At 38.7% G+C, this 27148-nt stretch overlaps 2 protein-coding genes across 18 annotated transcripts in view; one reads left to right on the top strand and one right to left on the bottom strand.

Annotated features, from left to right (window-relative positions):
- Positions 1 to 17092, bottom strand: part of Mier1 (MIER1 transcriptional regulator) — a 55903-nt gene extending 38811 nt beyond the window's left edge. The window contains exons 1-5 of one of the 17 annotated variants that reach the window (XM_051188263.1): positions 16929 to 17092; positions 15779 to 15879; positions 13139 to 13212; positions 3650 to 3674; positions 3481 to 3517 (exon numbers count right to left, since the gene is read on the bottom strand). In XM_051188263.1, coding sequence (XP_051044220.1) covers positions 3481 to 3517; positions 3650 to 3674; positions 13139 to 13212; positions 15779 to 15879; positions 16929 to 16989 — 298 coding nt within the window. In that variant the 5' untranslated portion in view covers positions 16990 to 17092. Of the gene's footprint in view, positions 1 to 3480; positions 3518 to 3649; positions 3675 to 5043; positions 5091 to 11692; positions 11852 to 13138; positions 13216 to 15778; positions 15880 to 16455; positions 16474 to 16622; positions 16699 to 16928 lie in introns of those variants that run through there. The other 16 variants (XM_051188264.1, XM_051188270.1, XM_051188266.1 and 13 more) reach the window with 16 other exon arrangements.
- Positions 17085 to 27148, top strand: part of Dnai4 (dynein axonemal intermediate chain 4) — a 63759-nt gene continuing 53695 nt past the window's right edge. Inside the window, exon 1 of the mRNA XM_051188281.1 lies at positions 17085 to 17341. Within this exon, the coding sequence (XP_051044238.1) occupies positions 17295 to 17341 (47 nt within the window). The 5' untranslated portion in view covers positions 17085 to 17294. The remainder of the gene's footprint in view (positions 17342 to 27148) is intronic.

Genomic DNA, 27148 nt, shown 5'->3' with positions numbered 1-27148 from the left:
TGTGTGTGTGTGTGTGTGTGTGTGTGTACAAAAACAATTTTTAACCACCCAATTAATGTTTTGAGAGTCTCTTTGATCCCTGAAAATCTCAAGTGACATATTGCAGAGTGATTTTTTTTTTTTAGATTGTGACAGGCTGTATATATTACAGTGGCTACACTTTATGTGTTAGGATTATAGAGGGCTGCACCATATAGTCTAGGTATGTGTTAGGCTTGTAGAGGTACGCTTTATGATACTCGAGTTTATCAGAATGTGAGCTTGCTGTTAAACAACACAGGACCACCAAGTAAAAATAATCAAGTCTTATCAGCACTACCTTGAAAACATTCTAATATTAAGTATTATCTTGAACTTATTCAGTTGATCTGAAATAACTCTGGGGTTATAGTAATAAAATGTATTAAGAGCATATATATAATTTTTATCAAAGGCAATACAAGTAACTCAAAGGAACTGATATATCCTAATCAACACTTAGCCTGGTTTGGGAGGATATTACTAGATTCAATAGGGTTATCCTCAAAGGCTAGGAATATGGGTGTTCTGTAGACATTTCCCACATTTTGATTACTGCTAAATCAAGACTTCAGTTTGCAAAAGCACTGCTTACTTATATAAGTATGTCAGTTAACATTGAAAACGTACGTTCTTATCAGCTCAAATTGTTAAGGATTGCATTAACCGATATGCCAATCACTTTAATTTCACTCTCTGTAAGAGAATCAGCAAGTAAAATGAAGAAACCAGGGCATACCAATGGACTAGAGTTCTTCAGGTAACTCTCACAATATTTAGAAGATGCCCCTTTTTACTATGTGCCAAATAGTAAGTTCAATCATTTGACCAACATTATCTCAATCCTCGAGCAGTGGTATAAAGTATTATCACAGCATTTAAAAGGGTGAGGGAGGAGCAAGATTCAGGCTTAAGAAATGTAAGAAGCACTTCTAAACACAGCAATCCTAGCTGTAACTTCAATCCCTCTGCTACAAACTTCCTGTAAGTCCCCTACATATTTTGTCTCCAAGTGTGAGGACAATGAATTATTAATCATTACGCAAGTTTCAGAATAATTTATATGAAAAATAGGCATTCAATCTTAATTTATTTCAGATTGTCTTAGTTTTATTGGTAGTACAGCAGTAGTTGAACTACTGGGAAGGAGGGTTCCTATGAGAGTACAAATAAGAACCATTAATTTGGAGTTTTGTTTTTATCATCCTTTTAGTTTCCTGAAACTTTTCTTCTCAGACACTTAGCAGTAGCAGTGATGAAGTCTCACAGATTATACTACACTTTTATTCATGTTTGTGGACAGAAAGATGCTTTAAAAATATTCTATTACTGGAGCTGGAGAGAGGGCTCAGTGGTTCAGTTTCTAGCAAACACCTGGTAGCTCACAACCATCCTTAACTCAAGTTCTAGTGGATTCTTCTTCTGAACTCCACAAGCTCCAGGCATATCCACAGTACATATACATACACATACAAGTAAAACACCCATACACACAAAAAGATTACATCACCATCCCTCTCTCTGGATACTATTAACTTAAACTTAACACAGTTCTTATTTAGCACAGATATTGCCAAAAAATAATTAGGCTAAATCATTACTACTGATCGTTACACTGTTATCCACTTAAACATTTACAAACTCACTAGTACACAACACCAAATTATGAAGTCTTATTACTTACTTGAAATCTCTTATCTTTTGTCATCATTTTCAGACAGTTCTACTTGAAGACCTGTCACCTTACTCCTCCACTACACTAAATGCCAACTTGTAAATGAGCTGCTTTTCTAATTTCAACTCCTTTCCCAGATATATATCACATATAAACTTGAAATTTTATCTATTTTCTTGTCTTAAACTGATGTTTATTTTATATGCGTTCTTACTATCTTATCTGCAAGTAGCAACTAACTATCCTATTATTGTCTGCCAGATGCTAGACCCATTATTAGGATAGTTTCCTGGAGGAGAAGCTCAATAACAAGAACATCTTTTGCTTTGTACAAGTACTTTGCTAGGGAGCTAAGATAATCACTGCTTTGTCGTCTACTTTTGGATCATCTTTTTAAAGGCACAAAGACAACTTTAGGTTAAAATATATTGTATATACCAGTTTAATCCCTTAAAACTTTCCCCTCTCCTAGAATTCTCACATATAATGGTTTTGTACTGTACCTGTACTCTAGATGATGCTCACTAGACTTTCAATAGACAAGTCATCTAGCATAGTTACTGAGACTATGACTGCTAGCACTGATTCCCAAGTACAGATGCTATGAAGAGTAGCTTTTGACAGTTACAGTGTTTTTACGTGAGGCCTCTATCCTTAATTCTATCAACTTTAGTAACTCTCTCTATAATTGTGCATAGCAACAAACATTCCTTCTGCCAAAGTCCCTGATGTTTATGTACTTATTGTTGAATGCCTTGAAAGACACTCTAAAGCTTAGTAAATCTGCAACCTTACATGAATAAACACAGGGAACCCATTTTCTTTTTTCAGCAAAACTCATTTTCTGGAGTTTTGAAAGAAAAAAAATACTGGAAATATTTCTATACCCTACAACCAATAAAGTGATATAACACTTTTGTGATTTCATTGTTTCTAACTCCTAACCATCCTGAACTCATTTATAAACCACAAAGTTTTTTTTAAAAAGTCACAATGACCAATATACTTTACTCTTTGGCATACAGAAATAATACCAAAGCTGTCTTTAGCTAAAATAAAGATAAAAGCAAGTATAAAGTCAACACTCAAGTTATTTAGAAGTAATTTAATCCTACCTCCAGAACATAACAATTTATGTCCATGGAAAGCATCCTTGATTATTAAAAAAGACTATTCATGTTAAGTACATAAAAGTTCTAAGACAGTCAGGGCTGCATAAAGAAACCCTGTCTGGGGAGAGAAAAAAATAAAACAAAACAAAACAAAAAACACTCCCAAAAAAGAATGAACCCCCCCAAATATAAAATTACAATACAAATGTCTACTGCTTCAATATGCAAAATGATGTTAAACTTTGCTAAATATTCAATGTGTGAGATACTTTCAAACAAAACACAACTAAGAGGACTCTTGAGTTTAAAAAAAAAAAAGTGTGCAGTATTGAAGGGAGAATATAAAAAGCCTAGATAGTTAAGAGTATATACAATCTAACCTACTCAAATCTATGAATAAATTCCTTATGTTTCCAATACAACTTTACTAATCCCTTCATGGTAAATACATTAACAACATTTTTAATCAAATATAACATTTTGAGTATCTTTAAGGTAACTAACTCCTTTTTAAAAGCATTATTTCACATACACTTTCAATTAAATAACAATTTCAAACTATAAGAAATGCACAAATCAACTGAGAAGAGTGGAGGAGAGGGAAGAGGAAAGAACAATAAAGAAAGGAGAGGGAAAGAGCCCAGAGTTAGGAGGAGGAACTCGTAGCAGCCTCACCTGCACTTTCAGGGGCAGTCAAACATTTCATCCATTTCTTTTTCCCCAGAAAAAAGAAGCATTCACAGAAGAAAAGCAAGTCAGATGACAGTCTAGCTCCTCTAGCCTTTATGTTAACTAACAGGACAAATAGTCGAACAGAATTATAAAAACACATAAAAATACTTACCTGGACTTGAAGACTCAACAGATGGCTGAAGAGAAAAGAAAACAAATTAGCATCTTTGTATAGTGTACCTTCACAAACATTATAAGAAGCACTTAATGATTAATGATACAAAAACTACAGTAAGTTTTAATGTCTAACACTAACAAAAATTTTCACATGATCTTTTCCTTCCATTATGCTTGAACCTAAAGAAAAACCTAAAACACTCATGGATTTAGAAGCAAAAATAGTAATATGAAAATAATTCTGATTTTAAAAGAAAATACAGTCCTCAAAAATACAGCTGAGCTAAGAGATTATGGTTTTAGATGTTACAATCTTCAGAAAAATGTTTTATTCATACACAAAGTTTGCTATCAGTGGTTTCTAAAGGAAAAAAAAAAAGGGGGAAACAAGAGGCAGAAATAACTGCATTCCCCTGACCATGGTACTAGGGACTGAATCCAGAGCTTCACACATGCACACACTAGGCAAATGTTCTACCAACAGCTAATCCCCACCTCACCCTCTAGAAGGACAGCATCTTTCTAAAATCCAGGATGGATTTGCTTTCACAATCTCCTGCCTCAGCATCCCAAGTGCAGAGCTTACAGGTATCACTGTACCATTCATTCATTAACAACCTTAAGTGGAAAACATAAAGAAAATTGGCAGCAACCACTTTTACTAATATTGCCACTTGACAGTGTGGTTATTTTATCTCAATTCAGTTAATTTACAATTATAAACAAGTCATCTTCAAACATAAGTTCCTTCTAGATAAATGCAGTAATTTCAGAGAATTTAAATGCCAGTTCAGCCAGAGCTACCCATTGATGTTGTGAGAAGGAAGTTGTCACTGGTAAAATAAAGAGCATGCTATTAAGAATATTTCTTCTGCTAAACACAACAGGCCTTAGAGTTAAGGTAATAAAACAGAGAAAAGTGTTCAGTTTTCAAGAGCCAGGGAATCTAAGACAGACCTCTACAAGGTATTTAAGTTCCATTTTGAAATCTGCCTACGTCATGGTACTGTTTGTTGTAAGTGTGGCATTCTAGATTCCAGTAGTGACCTATGCTGGCTTTGTTGGAGGCACACTTTACTTTAGTAAGAGAACAGTTCATCCCTTCCGCATGGTTTTTCTAACACCACTACCACCACCACCAAACAAACCAAAACATACAGATCGTATTATGTATTTCCTACACCACACCAGCATTATTTCAAAATTACCATGACAAAGTTGTTTACTTTTGTTTCTCTGATAAGAAGCTGGAGAGCAGAATGCTTTGGAAATAATACAATAACCATAAAAGCAGAACTACACAGTTTTGACGTGAAATGGGTGTGGGCACCACACATATTATCCAGCTAATTAACATCTTAAAATCTTAATCCCAACTATAAGCCTAACCTTTGGACAATTACATCATTCAATGACTTCATTTGGTGCCAAGTTGATCAGTGCTATAGAAAAGCTCCATCGCACTCCTTTTCCTTTTTAAGTACATCTGAAACAAATATACATGGCATAAACAACAACCACAATTTCTTATAGATTAGGACTCGAAAAACAGTTCCTAAACATAATTATTTTTAACATTACAATGTTTTATAGTCTTCTGATTAAAAAAAGGAAAAGCTTTCTGAAATCAAGTGTATTGGCACATATCTAATCCTAGCACTCAGCAGGCAGAGGCAGGCAGAGCTTATGGAGACTGAGGCAGGTCTGGTTTACATAATATGTTCCAGACGAGCCAGAAATAGGCAGTGAGACCCTGCCTTAAAAGGGGAAGTGGGATCTTTTGACTAAAAAGAACTACTGGACATGAAAAGGTTTAATGGCATTAGCTATTATCAATAATAGGATACTGGATATGGAAGTGATGTACTTCAGTTTAAGAGATCTTTCACCAGCAGTAAATAACAATAACACACTGATAACTATTATCAGCAAATAGTTTCCAGCTTCAAATTCTAAAAAGGCCCCAAATACTTTCTATTCCTTAAGAGGCCTGTGTTTAGAGGACTGGCAGCATTGTTAAGCACAGGGTACTCCAGTGAATACATCTCCTAATGTTCAAAGAGAGCAAATATTCTATCAGCCATACTAGGCTTGATGGAAGATTGCATTCACAAGCTGGAGAGGGACAGGACATGCTAAGTGTCTATATATTTTAGTTCTTTATGTCACAAATAAAATTTTACTAGTTTAGGAGGAAAGGGTGAGATTAGTTTATTGTAACTTAATTGCAACCAATTAAATCAAAGATACCTTGCAGAAAATAAGCATTTTAAAAGTTCATATTGTGAGCCCTACTTTTATTCAAAGGACAAAAATGATTCAAGATAAAGTTGTATTTAATATCACAGCACAGGGGTTTCAACCCAAAATAAGCATTTTTATAGATAAGCAAGAGAACAGAAGTCATACAGTGCTACACATTCTCAAATGGAGTTACTTTAATCATTTATGTAGCATCAATACCCATTCCATCCACTCACATCACACAATAGTAAACTCCGGCTATGCACTAAAAAGATGCACCACCACGGTAGTGATGGAGACAGAGATGAGGAAGCCAATCACTCTAGAACCCTCTACACTTCAAGCCAATGCCAAACCACTCTGCTCCCCTTTCCCATTACTATTTCTAAAATCTTTTATTTTAAGCAAGCTCAAAGCATGCTTAAAATATAAAATCAAATTGATTACTTATCTTGTTGAAGAGTTATGTTTCTTTAGGAACTAGTCAAGATTTAACAAAGTACTCCAAAAACAGCTTGGATCATTTACCTTTTAATATTACAGTAAGTTAGAAAGAGGAAAAAAGATAAAATGAAACTATAAGTAACTATTCATTTTTAACAATATCTATTTTTATGTACATATAGAGAAAAAAATTAAGAGGAAGACTCACATTATTGCTAAAAATATGAATGCAACCATTCAGGAGATCTTTTACCAACATCAATATAGCCTATCACACATGAAGTGTATAACATGTGTGTGTATTACTTATTACCATAGCTTGTTTAAAGTGATGAGTTGGGGTAGAAATTATAAATCCATTATTTATATAGTTTAAAATGATACACGGTTCTTCTAAGCAACAGAACACCATGATTTTGTAATATGATGATGAAACAGATTATGTGTTTCAGCTAAAAGAAGACTTAAAGTATTGGAAGTTTAATAAAATCAGTAATTATCTATATCCAGGAAATAAGTCAGGAAACAGGTTTTTCCATTTTATATTTTTCTGTATTGTTGGAATTTTCAATTGTCTTCATGTAATACTCTTTTTTTTTTTTTTAAAGAAAATGAGGATTACCTTGTGTAATTATAAGTCTTAATTTTTTTTTTTTTCAAAAAAACCCAAAACACTAGTACCTTTTAATCCTAGCACATGAGAGGAGGCAGGCAGATCTGAGTTCGAAGCAGCCTGGTCTACAGATTGAGTACCAGGACACACAAGGCTACACAGAGAAACCCTGTCTCAAAAACCTTAAAAAAAAAAAAAAAAAAAAAAAAAAAAACTAAAAAGCTAGTACTTTTTACTGTTTCTTAATTATAATTTTAAAAGTTACAGTTTTATTTTTGCTATATACATGTTTATGTGTGATAGAAAACTAAGCAGGTAAAAGTGGGAGCTCTGCTAAACAACTGCTGTATGCCACCCCACCCCACCCCACAGTTGGTGATTCCACAGATAAGGTCTGTTCTAACCCTTGTGTCTCAGCTGTGCTCAATTCTTTTTTGTACTTTTCTAAAACAGAAATCCCCAATTTGTGAGGCCAAGAGCAACTCTAGGAAAAAAAAGAAAGAAAGAAAAAAAAAAAACCTAGAATATTACTATTATTTTTACAAAAACTAATGTGTTCAAATGACTTTTCCCCCTCTCAAACCAATTCTATCACCGTTTCTTTAGGTGTTGCCATCACTTTCTTAGGAAGCTAGAAGCTAAGTCAGATTCGTGAAAGAATGGAGATACCAGGCTGAAACTTGAGTCAGGGAAGCCTATTCCAGGATGCATATTATAGACGTATATTGTGGCAAAGGCTTACCATTCCACTCTCTTCCACACAGATGTTTATTAGTTAAACTTGTCTACTCTCAGAAATGCTGTTACTCTCTGGACTACTTGAAGCTGAAATTAGGAAATTTACTACTGCAGCAATATTTCCTAAAGTAGAATGATATGGAAGACAAGCATTAGGAATACAGAAGTCTGGGTTTGGGACTTGACTGTGCTTGATCGTGTTATGTAGGACAGTGTGCATAAATGCTGAACAGTTTCATTTTCTCTACGGTGAAAAGCCTTACATTTAAGTTCTTCAATTAGGTTCACTTTCATTATGAACTAACTTAAAATGAGCTAAAAAGTGGGTAAGTTTAATATTGTCTTCTTACTTTACATTTTAAAACTATGACTACAGGAAAAGGCAATCTCAGTACAAAGCTATTATGTGGTGCTGCTTTAGAAACACACACACTCATGTGTACAAGCACACTTTAACAATCACATAGCCATAGAAAAGCCCAAGCAACAGTTTAGTCACTGCAATGGATTCTGAAGCCATTTGTTAATCCTTTGAAACCACACAATTTGATTTGAACATCAAGCAAGAAATCTTTATGTAGCTGTTTATTTCCACAGATGTACTTATGCTTCACTGGCAGTTTGCATCTAAATTATATGAGAAATTGATTAGTTTCATCAACATTACCTTAAACTAACTCACTTCTTTTATTTCTCCCACCTAGGTTATCAAGCATGTTGACTCTTAGTCCCATTAAATTATTTCAGAACTTACATGCAACATTAGAGTTTCTGACTAATCTGGATACCTTGGAGGAACAAATAATAAGCAAAGGAAATAAAATTCATCACCATTATAGAGAAATGTTTATAATTTAAATTCACTGCTGTGAAAGAGGGGAACTAACACTGAAGAGAAACAGAACACAATCCAATTTCCTTAAAAACAAGCAACAAACCAAAATCTAAGCAAACTAAAATAATGCTAACAAGGATTGTTCTTTAAAGAGAAATGGACAGATAAGACATACCAGTAAATAAATTTATCATTATTTAAAAAAATTTAGCTTAAACTAATACATTAAGCAAGTCCATTTAAATATTTTGTTACAGAAGTTAAGGTTCAGGTGAAAAAACAGATCTTAAATTGTATGAGGCTTTTTTTTTTTTCCTTTAAGAATTCCTGTATGTTTACATACTCTGAAATAAACAACAAAATTCTTTGTTCCCAACGGTACCTGTATCACATTCCTTATAAGCCCTAAGGATCAACTATTCATTCCCCTTATTTTTCTTCCCCTCTCTGACTTCGTATAAAACTGTGACTACTCTGTAATTTCCCCCCTTCTGGTGTAACTAGGAGAGCCTCCTTAAGTAAGCATATGGTAAGTAATTTTAAGGGGTAATAAGCACTGGGAAATATTACCAAAAAGAACTAAAAAGGGGAGCATATACTAATCATGTGCACACAAAATGTTTTAACGTGACCACAAGTGAAGAACCAGTAAATATATATTTCCTATTATAAACTAGCAAAGATGATCAGATCAACATAAAACAACAATAAAACTACTACATATTACAATTACATTTAATGCCACTTACAGTTACAAATCAAGTGTTTTTCTAGAATAATGTCCAGATCATTCTCTGAAGTAGGAAAGAATGTAAATCTACAGACAATACAATTGTGCTTCTTCAGAAAGCTTCAATTCTCCCCATATTTGCCAAACAAATGCATACTGTCCTCAGCTTTGCTTAATCAAAAGCACAGGATTTCAGAATGTGCATTCTTTACTGCATAAAGAATAACCCTATTAAATTTATACAGAGCTAAGTAGAAACATTTTTAATCAATCATCTCTCCACCAATTTTTTCACCTAAACTACCATTATTTTTTCTTTTTTTTTAAAATCCCTATTATTAAAGAACTGAGACAAAGAAAATTATAAGTTTACTTGCCACTTCACCCACTCTAGGATAGTTTCACTGACAAAAACGTTCCTTCACTCCTCTAAGTTCATGAGACCCTAGGGTTTTATCCCACACAGCAAAGAAGAGAACAACCTATAAACACTGGAAGAATATAAACTATATACCAGATCATTAAACAGATGCAACAAAAACAAAAGTCAAAGTCAAGGCCTTGAAATTAATCATCCATGTGTTTCTTCCAATTGTAAGAATTCAATCTCCACAGAATAAAATAGCCACGAAAAGTGGCTTAAACTAGATAACAAGAAGAAATGGCCAGTTTCAGCATACTTCTTTCCTATAATTTTTAAAACAAACAAAAATTGCTAAGGTAAAAAAGTAATGTTCTCACTATGCTAGAAGTCAACTTTTTGGGTGTGTTTTTTTTTAAACTTAAGTTTCAGTATTTTCATGCACAATGCTACTTTCAATAACCTGTTGTGGGGTATGGCTACACAACATAAACCTTGGGTCACAGTACGGCAGTGATCTATATATATCTAGTGAGTTTTCAGCAAATATAGCTGATAAGACACCTGAAAATCCAACTATACTTCCTCTTGTAGCACAGGAGTCAGACCTCACCAGGAATGAAGTCCAGGAACATACTCAGGCTAGTGAAATAAAAGTACCGTGTTCTCTAAACTCCTGTCTTGCCATCCTTTAACTATGAATAGGTAAAGAAATGAAAAAGGACATGATTTTACATTTTTGCTGTAATGGTATTTTCAATACTGTCAACAAGCACTAGCATAAAAGTCTCTTCTTTAATAGCAAAAAATTCAAGACATAAATATAAAGGCAATTCTATATTAGAATTAGAAGCTAACACCCTAAAACTACTTCAGGAAGCTTAACCATGCCATGTTTCTGTATTCCAAGATTTAAAAATATTATGCATAAACAAAAGTTGTCACTATCCACTTCATTTAGCAAATGAAGGAGTTGAAAACTCAGAGTTAAGTGGTAAATAAAATCACTTATTTCCTCAATCTATTTCTCGGTGCCTTTGACATAAAAATATGGAAATGTTTAGCAGTTCTTCTGCCTTATTAATCAAGTATTTACATGACTTGCCTCAAAGAAGATCCAAAAAAATATAACAATATGAACGGGGGGGGGAATTAAATAATAATGAAATTCACCGATAAAAATTAAACTACAGAACTAATGTTTAAACACTAAAAACCAAACACAATGTTAAATTTCCTATAGCACATTCTTAGGTCTAATTATTCCTAAACCAACTTGTTTGCCTACCAATCTGGGCGCTAACTAAAGGAACTTGTTTACTGGAAATGAAGTGAAGGCTGGGAAGGGATGTGGCTCAGTGGTAGAGTGCTTGCTTCCTTGCTTGTCTGTCTTGCACAAGACCCTTGGGTTCTATCCTATAGAAAAAAAAGCGGAGGGCCAAGAGAAACAAGTAAAGCTTCCTCCAAAGAAAAAAAAAGGGGGTCAATTATGGGCAGCTTTAATACTTTGATTTGGAAGTTGGTTTTTTTTGTTTGTTTTTAAGGAAAAAAGGGGGAAAAAAACAGTTTAAGTAGTAGAAGGTGGAAACTTGGAGGAGGTTCTGCCTGGGGAAGAATCCCGTTTGAAGCTGGATAGGGCCTACTGGGCTAATTTCTAAACTAATCAAAGCAGGGTCAGCTTGTTCTCCCCCGACCCAGACCCCAGGTCAGCAGCCGCGGGCAGGGGAGACGCGGGCAGACCGACGGGCGCAGCGCCGTCTGGGCTCGAGAGGGAAGAAAGTTCGCGGGAGCAAGCAGTGAGGAGTCCGCGGGCCGCGCGGGCGGGCGGGCGAAGTTGCGCCACGGGCGGCTTCCGGATGGGAGCCCTCGCCCGCTCCTCCCGCCGAAGCCGCCTCCCAAGTCCCTCAAGTCCCACGGAGCCTCTCCGCCCAACTAAGTTCCGCGGAGTCCTGCCGGGCGGCCCGGCTGGACAACAGGTGGGCAGCGGCGCCACAGGCCCGGCCCGGGCAGGCCCGCGCCTCCCGCCCGCAGCCCTCCGCCGAGGCCCCACCGGGGAGGGGCGCTCGTTCTTACCTCCGCCATGTTGGCCGCGCCACCGGGTCACATCGCCGCGGCGGGTCGCGGCCAGAACCCGGATGTGCGCCTGGACCGCGGGGCTCCCGCCGCCGTCTCCGCCGCCGCCTCGGCGGGAACGCGCAGGAGCCGCCCGAGCGCGGCACCACGCCCCGCTCCGCCCCCTCGCGGCGCCCCGCTCGGCGGGACGGGAGGGGAGAGGCCGGCGGGCGGGCGCGCGCGGAGCAGGGCGCGCGCGGCCCCGCGGCCGCCGTCCCCGGGGAGCGCGCGAGGGGCGGGCCCGAGAGCCTCTCCACTCAGCACCGGGGCAGTGCGCGCTCCAGGTCCGGAAGAGGACCCCGCCAGGCAAGCAAGCCACATGCCAAAAATACCTTCTATGCTACATGTCCCTCACTTCTCAAGTGTTTTAGCAAGAAAACAGACGTTGCTGGGACACAACAGCAATAAGAAGCGCGCTCTGACAAATACTTCCCCTGGTGATCCCCAGCAAGAAAATCCCAGCTTCCCAAACTGGCAGAATGCAAAGATGAAGAGCAGAGGATGTTAGGTAGTGAGCATCCTCAGATCTCACTTTCCCCCTCACTTTTTGGCGACACCACTAGCTCAACACAGCTCTGCATTGGATGAATTTTTGGACAAATACACGAAAGTTTCAAATGTAATGAAAAGCTGCTCTTTGATGAATATGTCTATTTGACTGCACGGAGACAGAACCTACTAACTTGCAATGCCTAAAATACCTGAAAGTAGAAAGTTTGTTTTAATGCACCGGTGTAGGGTTGCTAACTGGCCTTGAGGTCCATACTGATAATGGCCAGGAACAATGATTTATTCCAATTTCCTAAAGTAGATGCTGACTAAATTAGATTTAAGGCTGATAATAAAATGGGCAGTAAGTTATTTTACGAAACCAGAAGTTAAAAAAGCTTTTCTTAAAAGACTAGCTATTTTCCTACATAATTAAGGATTCTTCTTAATGAAGTTTCAAAATAACTACCGAAATCATCAGTTAAATGACACTCATTACTTATAAGTAATATACCATGATTAATAATACATTGTGCAAAAATGTACACAAGTAACTTTCTTAAACTTCACACTTACAATGCAATATGGGGGAATGTTGATTTCTTAAAATATTTCTTTTTTTTTTTTTTTTTTTTTTTTGCTTTTTCAAGGCATGGTTTCACTGTATTGCTTTGGAGGCTGTCCTGGAACTAGCTCTGTAGTCCAGGCTGGCCTCGAACATGATCACAGAGATCTATCTGCCTGCCTCTGCCTCCCGAGTGCTGGGATTAAAATCGTGAGCAGCCAATGCCCGGCTACCTTTTCCCATTTCTAAACACTGAACATGAAACCTGAAAGTCTCAAGCCCAATAACAATTTGTGCATGAATAAACTGCATTTACAGGTATATGAAGTAGCTGCTAAGTGAAAGGACATTACCTTGTAATTTGACAGGAAAAGAATCCAGAGACAGTCTGTAAACCAATTAAACATAAACATCTGATGCACATTTTCTACTGAAAGAAAAGCAAGGGAAAGAAGAGAAAGGAAAACTTTAAGGTTCCCAAATCTACAAACAATTCTTACCATTAACTGCACTGTACAGTATTTTCACTTTATATCTTAAAGATTATAAGCTACCCCCTCCCCCATTCCTGGAGGGGAATAAATATTTTAGCACAGATATATATAATGTATATATGGTTTTATTAAATTAAGGCATTACTTTGAACTTTTTAAAAATGTCAGTTCCTATCCAAATAGTTCTCACTAGATGAGAAAAGCTAAAGTCAAAGAACAATGAACATGAGTGGGCCAGAGGTGGGCACAGATAAAAATAATAAAGATAGCTATACCATTGTGATAAAGGAGAACTTTGCACTAAAACATGAGAGGCTAATATATATGGATTTTAGCTGGCCACTAAAAGGAAAACTGGAGTATTGTTGATATTTAATACTAAGGTATAATTTGCTTTAGTTCATTGAAATTTGGTTCTTCAGTTAAAACATCAATGGTAAAGAACAGACTCAGATTCCTTGAGCTATGGAGAGTTCTCAAAGTCAGACAATCAAGTCTGCAACATTTTGGACAGGCACTTCTTATTGTTAATCTTCCTTAAGTTAACTGATATTGCCAATCAATGTTAACTTTAAATGGCATTACCCTTTGTGGGGAAAATTCCCTTTATATATTTCCTCTTGGAAAGATAAACTGGGGTGCAGTGTCTTTAGACATAAGGAGAAAAGAATCTAATACTGTAGGAATACACAACACATTACTACTGAACTCAGCACACCTGCACTTTGTTCTATGAACAATCATATTGTTCAGAGCCTCAGAAACCACCTTCAGGAAAAGCTATGTCTTTCTGAGGATGCTTCCTTACTCCTTTGGTGTCAGATGTGTAAGAACTCACTACTCATATATTCCTGTTTCATAGAGCCTTGGGATCCTCTGTCAGAGATAGGATCTGCCAGGGAGTTCCACCTTCCAAGCTTTTCTGCCTGTGTTTACAGACTTGCCTAGACTCACTGTGCCTCTTGAAGAGGCTGCTCTTTTCAAAAACAGTTCAAATGCTTGGCTCATTATTCCCTGTCTTAAAAGTCAAAAGCTGCTCCCTCACTTTCACCCATCACCTCTATTTCTTCAACACTCTATACATTCAAGAGACATCTTTGTACTCAAATGCAAAGTGTCAAAATTTATACTTGGACTAACAAAAACCATGTATCTCAAAGCAGGACATGGTGGGGTAAAGTTCACCAATAACCTGATCAAAATCATTAGAATGTATTAATGAGACATCCAAAGTGGTAACTGTGTCAGAATTCTATATTAAACTGTTTAAGCTAACATTAAAAAAAAAAATGTAGCTGATTCCAATTCTTATGCAAGATTTTTGTTTTCTATCACAAAACAAACAAAAAATACTATATAAGGCCTAAATAAACCTAAAGAGCCTCCTTGTTTTGAGGAAAATTAACATTAACTTTTTTACCACATTAAGTTACTCACAACTACTCTATCTGGTAATGTGCTGTTTGTTTTTTTGTTTTTATGCCAATTACTGAATTCTTCATGCAAAAGTTAAATGAGGGCAGGGGGTATAACTCAGTGGTAAAATACTTCCCTAGCATGTAAGGCCCTTGGTTCATACTCCAACACTATAGGAAAAAGTTATTAAACAACTTATAGTAGCTGTAAGGGGCGTATGTATGAGTGCATGCATGTTGCACAGCATGCATGCATTCACGAACACACACACACACTCTCCAGAGATGTTTAGTTGCTAACAAATATACCTAGGTTCACAATTGCACTTCAATCAATACCTCAATCAACAAAAACTACTTTGATAACTTACATTTACCTAAGATGTATAACCTTTTATTCAGCACCAATACCTGATTCAAATACTAGTAATATATCTGCTATATAGGCCTATTTGTGCAAATCAACAGGCACCTCTCAAAGCACACCAAGAAAATATATGTAATTATTCTGACTGATACAGATGAAAACAGCATAACTAAGATCTTAAAATTCTCCCAGTCCATGAGTCCTCTTTGGAGACTATTTTCTGAACTATTTCCCAAGATTTTTATTTAGGAACGACAGCCTACACTGTATATGTAATGACAAATACCTACTATCAATATTTTTCTCGAATGACATCTGAGACAGATTGAATTTATCTCGGCTTTAGCAGGCAGAATGCAGGTTGCAAAGCACAGCAGCACATTACATCTGGAGGCTTCACAACTATTACTGTTGCATTTATTAATTTATTAATGCCATCCTAAAACACATAGAGAAATCTGGCTCTTCAAAGAACAGTACGGGTTCCTTTCATAATTTTTCCCTGCAATTTCATTCAGTGGCCCCATTTTATCATCATGTTGCAAACTTGTGTTTATAATTCTTAACGTTGCTGATGTTATTCTTATCTCACCCCAAGTCTTGGAAGGGTTGGCCATTAGCAGTTTTACAACACTAAAACAGACAGTAGTCATGTTTCTATTACACGAGGGAGCTTGCTTTTGCCCTCCCTTCATCTCCAATCGTGCCCCTGCCTACCAGCATCACATCCGTCTTGTCTGCATTGAACCTCAACCAGTTGGTTCTTAACCACGTCCGAAACTCAGCCAGGCACTGGGAGAATCGAGCCACCACACCATCTGGATTAAAGGAAAGAAAGCCTCAGTAGGGACTAGACAGAAACAGTGTTACAACAAGTTCACCCTGTCTCACATTTTCAAAAAGATGCCTGAGTACCAGGTCAACTGCCCCACAGCAATTTCAGCAAAAAGAAACACAAAAAATTGAGTCCTGCAATTTGTAAGCATGCTAAAGATTAAAAGGGAGCCCAATAATTTGTTTTCCGTATTTTACCCAAGATTTAAGAAAGGTTTAGCCAATTTCGGGTCATCTCAGTTAAGCGGCCTCAGAAGCCTAGCAAGTCTTAAAATTGCCTAAGGTCTTCTGCAAAATTACAAAGATTGAGGAGATTTAATGTAAGAACACTGAAACCCGGATGGGAAGAGGGGGAGTGACTTGCCCAAGGTCACACAGCATGCAAGGACCAGAGATGGGCACCAGGCCAGGAGCCTCAACATTACAAGCTAAAAGAATAAGGCCACTCGGGGGCAGAGAGGCACCAGGAGCGGCTCGTCCTCCGAAATGCCATCTATGAGTCTCTCGCCCCCTAGCTCCAAACGACAATGGCAGACAGACCAGGGGATTGAGCCCACCACCTCAAGAGATGCTCTGCCAGATAGACAGTCCACGACTGGCTGGGACAGCTGGAGAAAATCAGGGGCACAGAGGTGGAGCCACGGGGGAGTGGCCAGGAAGCCACACCCCTGCCGCGGAGCGAGGGCCGACCGAAAAGGGCAGAAGCTTGCCTGCCCGGCGAACTCACTCCGCAGCGTAGTCCCGGCGTGGCGCGGGAGTGGCGAAGATTTGCGCCTCCACCACCGCGAAGCCCGAAAGACCGGGCAGGGGCGGGGCGGTAGCGGCGCGTGCGCACGCGCACGGGACCGCAGCGCCTCCGAGAGGCCGGCCCACACAGCACATACTCGGGCAGCCCCGCCCCGGAAGTCAAGGGTCTTCCGGGCGGCGCTCTGCCGTGGGGGAGGGGAAGCGGGGAAAGAGGACTGCGGGCGCCTCTGCATCCTTGGTTCCCGACCGAAGGATGGGGAAGATGGTTTGTGGAGGCTGCACTTACAGCCACCGCCGCTGCCGCCGCCTCCGCTGCTGCCGCCGCCGCCTGGAGACGCCCCATCCATCCGCCTGCAGCCGGGACACTCGCAGCCTGGGAGGGGCCTAGGGCCTGGGCCGCCCGCCTCCTCCGAGTCGTCGCCCGAGCTTCCTCCAGCTCCACCAACCCTCTGCCCTCCCCTCCGCCTCCGCCCTCCTCCTCTACCTCGAGCGGCCAGCCAACCGCGCGGCCGCTTCTTGAAACCGGCTCCTCGGTCGCCATGACGCCCGGCAAACATTCCCAAGCCGCTGACGCGGGCGGTTGGGGTCCGGGTCCGGGCACCCCAGAGCCGCTAGGGAAGGGGCGCTGAGCCCTAGTCTGCGGGTCGCCACCATGTACGGTTCTCCGTCGAGCACCCGCAAGCAGACCATCTTTTCCGCGTAAGTTCCGCACTAGATCCGTGGTCCGTTCCTCTAGATCCCGGAGGCAGCCCCTTGGCTTGGAAGAGCTGCCCCCAAACCAGCGCATTCGATCTCATAGAACTCCCTCTGCGGTGCTCGACCCCTGCCTCCTGTTGCTTCCAAGTGCTTTTGCTTGTATTCTATCCTCTGGTCTTCAACAAGCCTTCTTGTGCTCGGCCCGGTTCCTTGGTTTCTCTGAGCAACTAAAGCTAATTTTAATATGTTCTCTAGCAGAGGATTTCCCCCCCCCCCCATCTCTTGCCAGCTTCCCTTAAGACTCTTAACTGTTTTCAACATTCTGCTAAGCCAGAAAAAAAAAAAAAAAAAAAAAAAACTCGAAGATATGTGGACTCCTGTGGCGTAGAACTTGAAAGTGGTTCCTTGTATGTCCTCTAAAATGTTCCCCAATTTATGCTCACACATTTTAGTCATTTTGCTGTCTTCTCAAACCAGCCACATCTTCAGTTCTCTGCTCAGATCTTGGCCATTTGAACTGAACGTTCTCGGAAAAGAACTTTGTATTCGCCCTTGATTGGAGTATACAGCCTTTAGGCCATCCTTCCACTTCACCAAAAAAGCTTTCCGGTAGCCAACAACAGTCCGTTTACACTTTTGTTGTTAACTAAGCCATCATAGCTTTGATCTAAGTGACCACTTACTGAGGTTTGAAATACTTCAATTCGCTCCCAGGACACCACTCATTCCCCAGTCTTCCTTAGGTTCATGAATAGTTTCTGCTTTTATTTTTAATGTATGTTTGTGTATATTTGGAGATAGGTTCTCACTGTGTAGCCCTGACTGACATAGAACTGGATTGAAAGTGTTTAAAAGTTTATTTAGTTTACCAATCTACCTATCTGTCCCTTACTTGAGTATATGTTGTGGGATCAGGTTGTTCCATTTGTTATTGCCCTGTCCCTTTCAAAGTCATGTATACTCATGATTCAAAAGGTTCCATCTCTATTCAAGATCTCTCTCAAGAAAACTGAAAAAAAAAAAAAGAAAGAAAGAAAATGAAGCAGCTACACTTGGAAATTAATTGACTTCTCAAAATTCATCTTCAGCTTGCACTTTACTACTTCCACTTTGTTTCCAGCATACATACAGTCATTCCCGTTTTGGGAGAGTGCGATCCTTGTAGTTCCTCATACCGCTATGTAATGAGGGCCAATTTTACTTTTTGAAGTAGCTGTGCTATCCAAACCTAACACTTTCACCCAAATCTTTTATACATTGCTATGGCTGGCTGAGTAGTCCACCGGTCAACAGCCTGCATGTGGCAGTCATTATAGATCTGCCCAGAAGTGTCCCTAAGCGTTTCCCTTTCCCTCTGAGTAAGTGTCCTGTTCTTCCATGCCCCCACAGGATCCGGCTTTGGATTCTGCCACTGCAATATTATAGGAACACCCCTCCACCACCGTTACCACCCACACACACACTAGGAACATTGCATTCCCATTTCTGGCCCTGAGAATTTGCTGTCCTTTGGAATAGTGTATGCCAGATAATCTCAGGCTTCACTCATTTCTGTCAAATGTCCCCATATGTGAAATATTACCATATTTCCCAGGATCAATCTCACCCTTGCTGTATGTTTCATAAAAAGTCTATCCCCATGGGTATAAAGATTTTTATTTTTGTACACTGCTGGAGTGAAGAATGTCTTTAATACACATTTGTTAACTGAACAAATGAGTAAAGACATATCAGTAACTGGTTACTGGCTTTTCTTGCCCATTTTCTTTTTTGACTTTATAGAAATGTTAAAGTGAAATTAAATTATGTAACTTAAAACAAAATGATATAACACTTGTTAATTTAAAAAAATCTAAAAATAACCATTTCAAAGGGGATAAGAAATGGTTTATTCTGGAACTTAATGTGAGTGACCATGGCTCAGGAACACACATTCAGGTTTTCCCAAATACCATGCTCTAATGTGGTAAATGTCTCATGAACTTTTATAGTAGCAACAAAATCATAAATCAATGCACTTTCCATGTATATTGGTGGACATGGCAGACAGTAGGTTTCAGTAAAGTGAGGAAGTATCTGTTATAGGCCTCGGATGCTATCTGATAACGTTCTTAAAGCCTTTTGGTTGGTGGAAATCAGTGGTCTTTTAATACATTCCAAAAGGTTTCACTTTGTAATCCAAAGGATATTAGGTCAGATACAGAGGTAGGCAAGAAAAGGCAATTCAGGGCTAATGGTAATCGTGGTAAATTGTAGTCAACCTCTGAACCTGCAACATTCCAGTCTCTCCACAGTCATTGAAGTTTAATCTGTTAATTAGCTTTTGTAGAATGTTCAGTGTAAGGTGTTAGTTTGTACTCTCAGAGTAGCTGAAAATGTTAAACCTTGGGAATTTAAGTAATGACATTCAGAATGAATGGTTAAGGACAATAAGATTTGAGATGTGAGCTGCTGTAACTTTTTGAGGTAGCCATGTTACCTGATTAAAACAAAGTTTCAAACTTAGTTATTGCTGTAACTCATTATTTCTCATCCTTTTTAGAATTTATTTTTGATTGTTTAAAATATCTCTTGAAGAATTTACCATTTTTTTCACTTTCTCACTTGATTTTCCCATTTTGCAATTTACCTATTCACATCACAGATCTGGACAAATCACCTGTGGTGCTAAAAACAACCCCTTTCTCTACCCAGTTGTTTTATTTTAATTCTTTCCATGTTCTCATTTTGTTTATAATTTATTCTTTGAATATTCCTCTGTTTACTGTTATAACTTAAAAAAAGAGAGGCAGGTGTGTGGCAAGGAACTGATGTGAGATTACCGTGCAGAATGAGTTGGTTTAGAGCCTCACTGCCATTGAGTTGGCTGGGCGTATGTGGAAGGGGGTATGATTGGGCCTTGAATTAGAGGACTTAGAACATTGGACCTTAGAACTTAGGACCTTGAAGGACAGGCGGGGAGAGTATTTGCTTCAGAATCCCAAAAAGGGACTTCAGAAGGGATGGTTGTCATGTATAACATGGCATGAATCCTGAAGAACTAGCTTTCAAATCCCCAAGGCAAAGGGGTTTGTGATTGCTACTGGTTTCCTTATGGGTAGACAGGCCCCATAAGGAGGGATCTAGCTTGGTGTGGCCTCTAAGATGCAGATGTAGCACTAGGTAGGACCATAAACTTACCCTACAGCAGCAAGGCCACAGTGCTTCAGGCCTTTATTATTCTACAGAGGGTCCCAGAGGGAGAACTGCCCTGGAGTGAGACTGTGCTCAGATGGTCACAACAGAGCCTGTCAGTTCTTTGTCCTAACCTCCAGACTGCTGAGAGACCTGTTCTCATTTCTGGCAGAGAGGAATAACTAGGGGTTATCTGATTAGCATGTTACTCATCTGTTCTTGCATATTATCCACTTGTTCCATTAGAACCCTGAGCATATTCATTATTTTAAATTCATAGTTTCGACCATTCCAAAATATCTGCCATATCTGAGTCTGATTCTGTTGTTTTATTTGCCTCTCAATATGCCCTACATATTTTCTACAGATTTTGTTGTTGAGAGTGAGATCTATGATTAGTAATTAAGCTGTATTTACTCTTTGCTAAAGGTGTTAAATGATTAAAGCTTGGGTGTCCTCTAGTGTTCTAGTTTAGGGTGGGTGGGTGTGTGTGTGTGTGTGTGTGTGTGTGTGTGTGTGTGTGTGTGTGTGTGTGTTTAGGTTTACCTTAGAGGCTTCCTAAATTTTGGGAGCCTTGAAGTTGTTTTATACTTCTTTTTGTATTACAGAAGCCCTACTGTTGTGTAAGATGTCCTGGGAAAGAGACTGCTGATAGTCTTGGTCTCTTGTCCCTGAAGTGTGATCTTCCCAGCTCCACTTCTCAAATGCAGGCATTGCAAGTTTATACCACCACGTTTGTTTCTCAGCCCTTTTTTCCTCTTGGATGAGACAAGATGACTAAGTGGCGTAGTAGTTAGGTTACTTCCTCTCCCTGTATCTATTAGGCCTTGGTAAACTCCAAGTTGCTTCAGCTCTGGTGAAATGGGATTCTGTAAGGATCCGTGCTAGCTAAGGAGAACAGAATGATTTTTCAGGTGTATTTCAGAACAGTTACTTTCCGTTTCTCTGGTGGGCTTATGGAGGTAAAATAAAAATGAGCTGGCTCCCAGAAGGTTTTATCTTTTAAGCCGAACCTATGCTTATTCTTTAGTAACCAGCTGTTTTTCATTTATGTTTTCTGACCCCTGATTGGATCCAGTGTCAGTTCTCTGTAAGCTGTGATCTCAGTTGTCTTACAGAACTGAAAAGAAATGTAGTTTCCATTCTTCCTGTAAGATGAGAAATGATGAATTTCAAGTTCTTTACATTACATGGTGGGATGGAAACCAGAAATAAGTCTGTTCATTCTTTAGTTCTTGCAACTGGTTGTCTTCACTGCTGTATAGAAACCACCAAAGGTTTTGCAATCACTGATCTAAGTACAGAAGGCACTGAAGAGTTGGGGAGGGTTGCTTAGTGTGCACAAGGTCCTGGGCTTGGTCCCCAGCATCACATAAACCAGGCATGGTGATGCATACTTGTAATCCCAGTACTTGAGAACTAGAGACAGGAAGCTTTGAAATTTAGTGCCATCCTTGTCTTCATGGGGAGATTTTGACTTTTTAAAAAGTTGATGAAATTTTAAAAATGAAGTTGTACTTGCCTGGGCATTGTGTGACACATAACTTTAATCCCAGCATTTGAGAGGCAAGTGGATCTCTGTGAGTTCAAGCCCAGCCTGGTCTACACAGTGAGTTCCAGGACAGCCAGAACAATATAATGAGACTGCCTCAAAATAAAAAATAAAATAAATAAAATCACAAATTTGGTGTGATTTCTTAACTTTTTTTACCCTGCACCTCACTGGGCACTTGGAATCTGTGTGTGTTTACCTCTGATGCCTTCTCTGTGCACTTGCTTCCCTGGTTACTTAACATCTCTGTTACTTTCCCCAGAAATCCACATTACTCCACATTCCTCGCTACTAGCAGATAACTCCACCAGGTTATCACCCATAAGAGCTAAACATGTCCACAGCAACTCCTTCTTATGCTTTAAAAGTAAAAGTATGCTTCAGACTACTCACACTAGTCCTGTGAAGGATATACCTTAACTCATTTCCACATAGGGAAAGACATGGCTCAGGTGACATGTATCTACAAGCTGTGAGATTAGTTTGGCATTTTTCTTATATGTCTTTAAATGTGTGTCTGGAGTTTTAGGAAGAATTGAATTACAAAGTAATAGATGCAAAGTCTTTGAGTTTATAAGCATCACTCAAGTCCTATCAGTTCTGTCAGTCATTTTGAGAGTAACCACATTTGTGTGTTTGTTTACATTTATGGTATGTATAAGAATACTTGAATATTTTTCAATAAATGTTTTTATTGAGAACTTGATGCAGTGTATTTTGATTATACTCAACTCTTCTCCTTCTTAGTTCAACCTCTCTGTTCCCTTCAACTTGATGTCCTTTTATTTTTTAATTTAATTTAATGGTTAACTCTAACCTATGTCCATATACTTCTGGATGTGGGGCCACACATAGATTATAGGTGATATGGAGCTACATACTTGAAGATAACTGATCTCCCCACACACATAACAAATGAAGTCGGCTGTCCATAGCATCTTAGCTGGAATGCTGACTAATTTGCTCTTTTCCAGGCAACTATAGCTGCTGTGAGTTGATGAGTACAGCCGTCCTGTGGTGTCCAGAAGACACCGTTGCTCCTGGCCTCTCCTCTCTGGCTCTTACAATCTCTTCACCTCATATAATAGGTGGTATGAGGAAACAGTCATAACAAAAACATGATTAATGAAAGGACATATCCTTACTGTAACTTCATTAAAACTGAAGTTAACATTTTTATCACTTAATACTGTCAAGCAACTGGTGGTGGCGGCACACTCCTTTAATCCCAGAACTCAGGAGGCATAAGGCAGGTGGGTCTCTGAGTTTGAGCCCAGCCTGATCTACAGAGTGTGTTCTAGGACAGCTAAGGCTACACAGAGAGAACCTGTCTCAAACAACCAAAGGGGTGGGGGGACAAACAAAATACTATCTTAAACACTTAATAAAAAGTTGATTTATATTATAAAAGAATTTTTTTTTAAATATAGAAACTGGGGCTGGAGAGATGACTCAGAAGAGTGCTTGTTACTCCTGAACCTAGGTTCAGTTCTCAGCACCTACATGGTGGCTCACAACCATCCATAACTCTAGTTTCAGAGGATCTGATAGGCTCTTGATCTCTCTTCTGAACTCTGTGGGGTACAAGGCACATATGAGTTACACATGTATACATGTAGCCCAGCACTCATAAATCATTTAGAGAGTTTTAAAATATGGACCTGTGAGAAGACCCAGAAGGTAAAGATGCTTGCACTAACCCTGATGGTCTGCTTTTATTCTCTGGGACCCTACAAAATAGAAGGAGAGAACCAACTCTGGTAGTTGTCCTCTGGTCTCTACAGGTGTGCCATGCTGTACATACACACACATACATAATTTTTTTTAATGAGGGAAATTGTCACTTACTTGAGATATGCATTTTCTTCCCCCTCATTTTATTAAAATGACATGCAAATATTAAAACAGTATACTGAGCAAGTTAGACTTCGTTTGGCAAGCCCTGGATGAGGTGCTGTGGAGTGGCCCGAGGGCTCCCTCTTGAAGGCTGAAGACTTATGTATTGAGGAATTCATGTTCTTGATCAGTTTTCCCAACAGCATTGGAATTTGATTAGGGATCCAGGTCAGTAAAGAGGCTGTTTCAGTGCAGATCTATTGCCGTTTGAATTGCTTGTCTTTAGTGCGACCATAGGGTATGAGGACTGTCATTGCTCTCTAACCAGCCTAATATCCAAACCCAAAGGACATTAGATCTAGCAAGAACAATTACAACACCCCACTGGCTGCTAGGCACATATATGGTTCTAACCCACTGTGGCCTCCAGAAAGAAGGCAGAGGATGGTGGGACAAGACCTTTCTTCATCCTCAGACTGGAAAATATTTGAGAGAACCAGAGAAGCATCAGATCATATCTAGCTGGGATACCTGGGAAATTAAGGAAAACAGTGGACTTTGAACAGGCACCAAGAAGCTGCTAGTATCAGAGCACTGTTTTGAATTTTTGTTTCATACCCATTTTCTTGCCGAGTAAGATGATATCATAACAACACTAAAAACCATTAGAAAATCAAGAGCCATGGTTTCCTGCCCCAAATAAGGAAAGCTTAAAATTGAGTGAACATAACAATAGAACTAGTATCCACACACACATCTCTACCAAGAAGGTCCTGTGCACCTATTTCCTGTACACTTGGGAAGTTGATTAATACAGTTAAATAAATAGCAGTCCATCCCAATGATGTGTGGGGAGAGTTTACATGTGCATTAACTTTATGCCATACATTACAATGCCAAGACATGCATTTGTTAATGCACCCAATAAATATCACCCTGTATAATCTGAGGTCCATGTGGATGTATGCCCAAAAGTCTGATATGAGAAGTACAAATTTATTTCCTGAATCATGGGGTACCTGATAGTTTTTTTTTCCCCAGGTAGAGTAAAATCTTTTATTTTCCCACTGATGAAATGAATTTGTTTTCCTTATCCTGGGAAAAATTCTACAGCCATTTTTGAATTTTTGGTTACCATATTTCCAAGTCTTTTAATAACATGTTATTCTTTTATAGGACTCGTTCATACAGTTTTTACTTAATTTTTCATAGGACATAAATACTTATAATGAGCTATGGGGAAAAAAATGGATGTTTTCCAAAATAGGTCTTGGATGAGAGTCAAAGCTTTAGTTAATTTGAAGAATTAATGTCATTTGTTTACTTAATAGACCCAGTTTTATAAATAGATTAAAATATTTGCCCATTGAATTGAGTTCCATGGTCACTATGTGATGTAGAAGAAATACCTCAAGAAGGAATAATTCTTTTAAATAGAATTGTATTTATTGTTAAGGCAATGCCTATCCAGCAAGTGAAAGCCTTACCCAATGGAAAACATAAAAATAAATCTAATCACAAACTTTAAATGTCTCTTTTAGTAAGAGGAAAATTTAAAAAAAAAAAAAGTCCTTTGTGTTCTAAATCAGTTTTTAAATATTTTGGAGATCATAACTAAGAGACAGTGCTTAAGAAAATGTTAATGTAACAGAACCAGTGGTGGTGTTATTTAATATCCTTTAACTATAATCAGCTTAGTTATAAGTATGATCATTTTTTACAAACCTTTCTGCAACACACTAGAGTTCTCGAGATACCACTTAGGAACCCAAGGTACATTTTAATACATAAAGTGATTTTGTGTCCTGTGATTTACATTACCCATGAATATTACACAAATCAAATCCTTTCTCCTTTAGAACCCGTTTTGGAAAGAAATCTATCAAAGTGTGTATCTTAACATTAAAATATGTAGGTTATGGGGGCATGGTAGGATGGAAGGGAGAGGGAGCTGGGAATAACATGTAAAATAAGATGGTTTCTAATCTAAATTAAAAAAAAGTAGCTTAATGAAACTTTTATCTTAACACTTTAATGAATACTGTTTTATATAAACAAATATGGTTTTAAAGTTTTTTGAAACACTTAATACACCCAAAGATACCCTCTTAATAGGTTTTAAGAAGTTCAGAGAACCCATGTTTATAAAGCAGTGTGTTTCTTATCAAGCTTTTTGATATATCACCAAAACACATTTACAAGCATACAGATGTAGATTTTACTTGTACATGCTAAAAAATAAATCCAGTGTGAGAAAAATGAAAATTTTGAAGTGTCAACAGGTTTGGTTACTTCTTTCTTGGAACATAAAATATATGGAAACAATTATAACCGCAAATGACAGAAGTACATGAAATCCAGGTGTGCCTAGTAAAAAGAGGAGTATAAAGTTATATTCCTAGCTCCTTGAGATGTAAGGAAGCTTAGTAGCACAAAAAATGGAAGACATTTTTTTGGGTAGCCTTAAGCCAATATCTTTTCCTAAAGTTGGGTGCCAAAAGCAGAAGGTGGAGCATATCCTTACCCAGGGAACCACCTTCCTTCCTCCGTGTAACTTTGGGCTAAAGCTGTTTAGTTTGAATTTATAGTGAGGCCAAACTATATTCCAGTGCTTGTTTAAATATCTAAAAGAAGGGGAAAGGAAAGAAATTCTTGGGTCAATTATTGTGCATCTGTCCAGTGCCCGTCTAGAACATTTTCTCTTGATAGGAGAGGCAAGTTGACATGAAAGCCTGAAACCCTTATGGTCATTTACCCAGAAGAAAAACATCTAACAACAGCAGCAAAAGTCAGGAGAGGAAAAAAAGAGATGAAACTGGTGGTCATAGTGGTAACAGTTGATGAACTGTTTGTTATCTGGGGCGCTGACCTAGAAGAGAAATCTAAAAAGGTTAATAGGTAGAAAAAACTGGAAGGGTCTGGTGATCAGGGGTCTGGAGGTTGAAGAATAGGAAATTGTGATGCCTCTGACACCTGTATGAACAGTTAACTTAAATTTTTTTAATTTGGATTTTTTGAGTCAGGGTTGCGGGTAGCTTAGTCAAATCTTGAACTTGCTAGCTAGCTGAAGATGGCCTTGAATTCCTGTTCCTCCTGCCTCCACTTCCCAGGTTCTGGTTATGTCATTTAACTGATTAGTCTTATGAGAGAAGATGGTCAACCAGTGGGTATTACAAAGACGTATACTAAGAAGACTCTTGGAAGCAATAATTTGAGAGGATATATTATTGTAATTTAGATTGTCTCTA

Source organism: Phodopus roborovskii, unplaced genomic scaffold (genome assembly GCF_943737965.1).
Source record: "Phodopus roborovskii unplaced genomic scaffold, PHOROB, whole genome shotgun sequence".
Classification (NCBI taxonomy): Eukaryota; Metazoa; Chordata; class Mammalia; order Rodentia; family Cricetidae; genus Phodopus; species Phodopus roborovskii.
The sequence above is the reverse complement of the archived record's forward strand: the minus strand, read 5'-3'. Positions and strand labels throughout refer to the sequence as shown.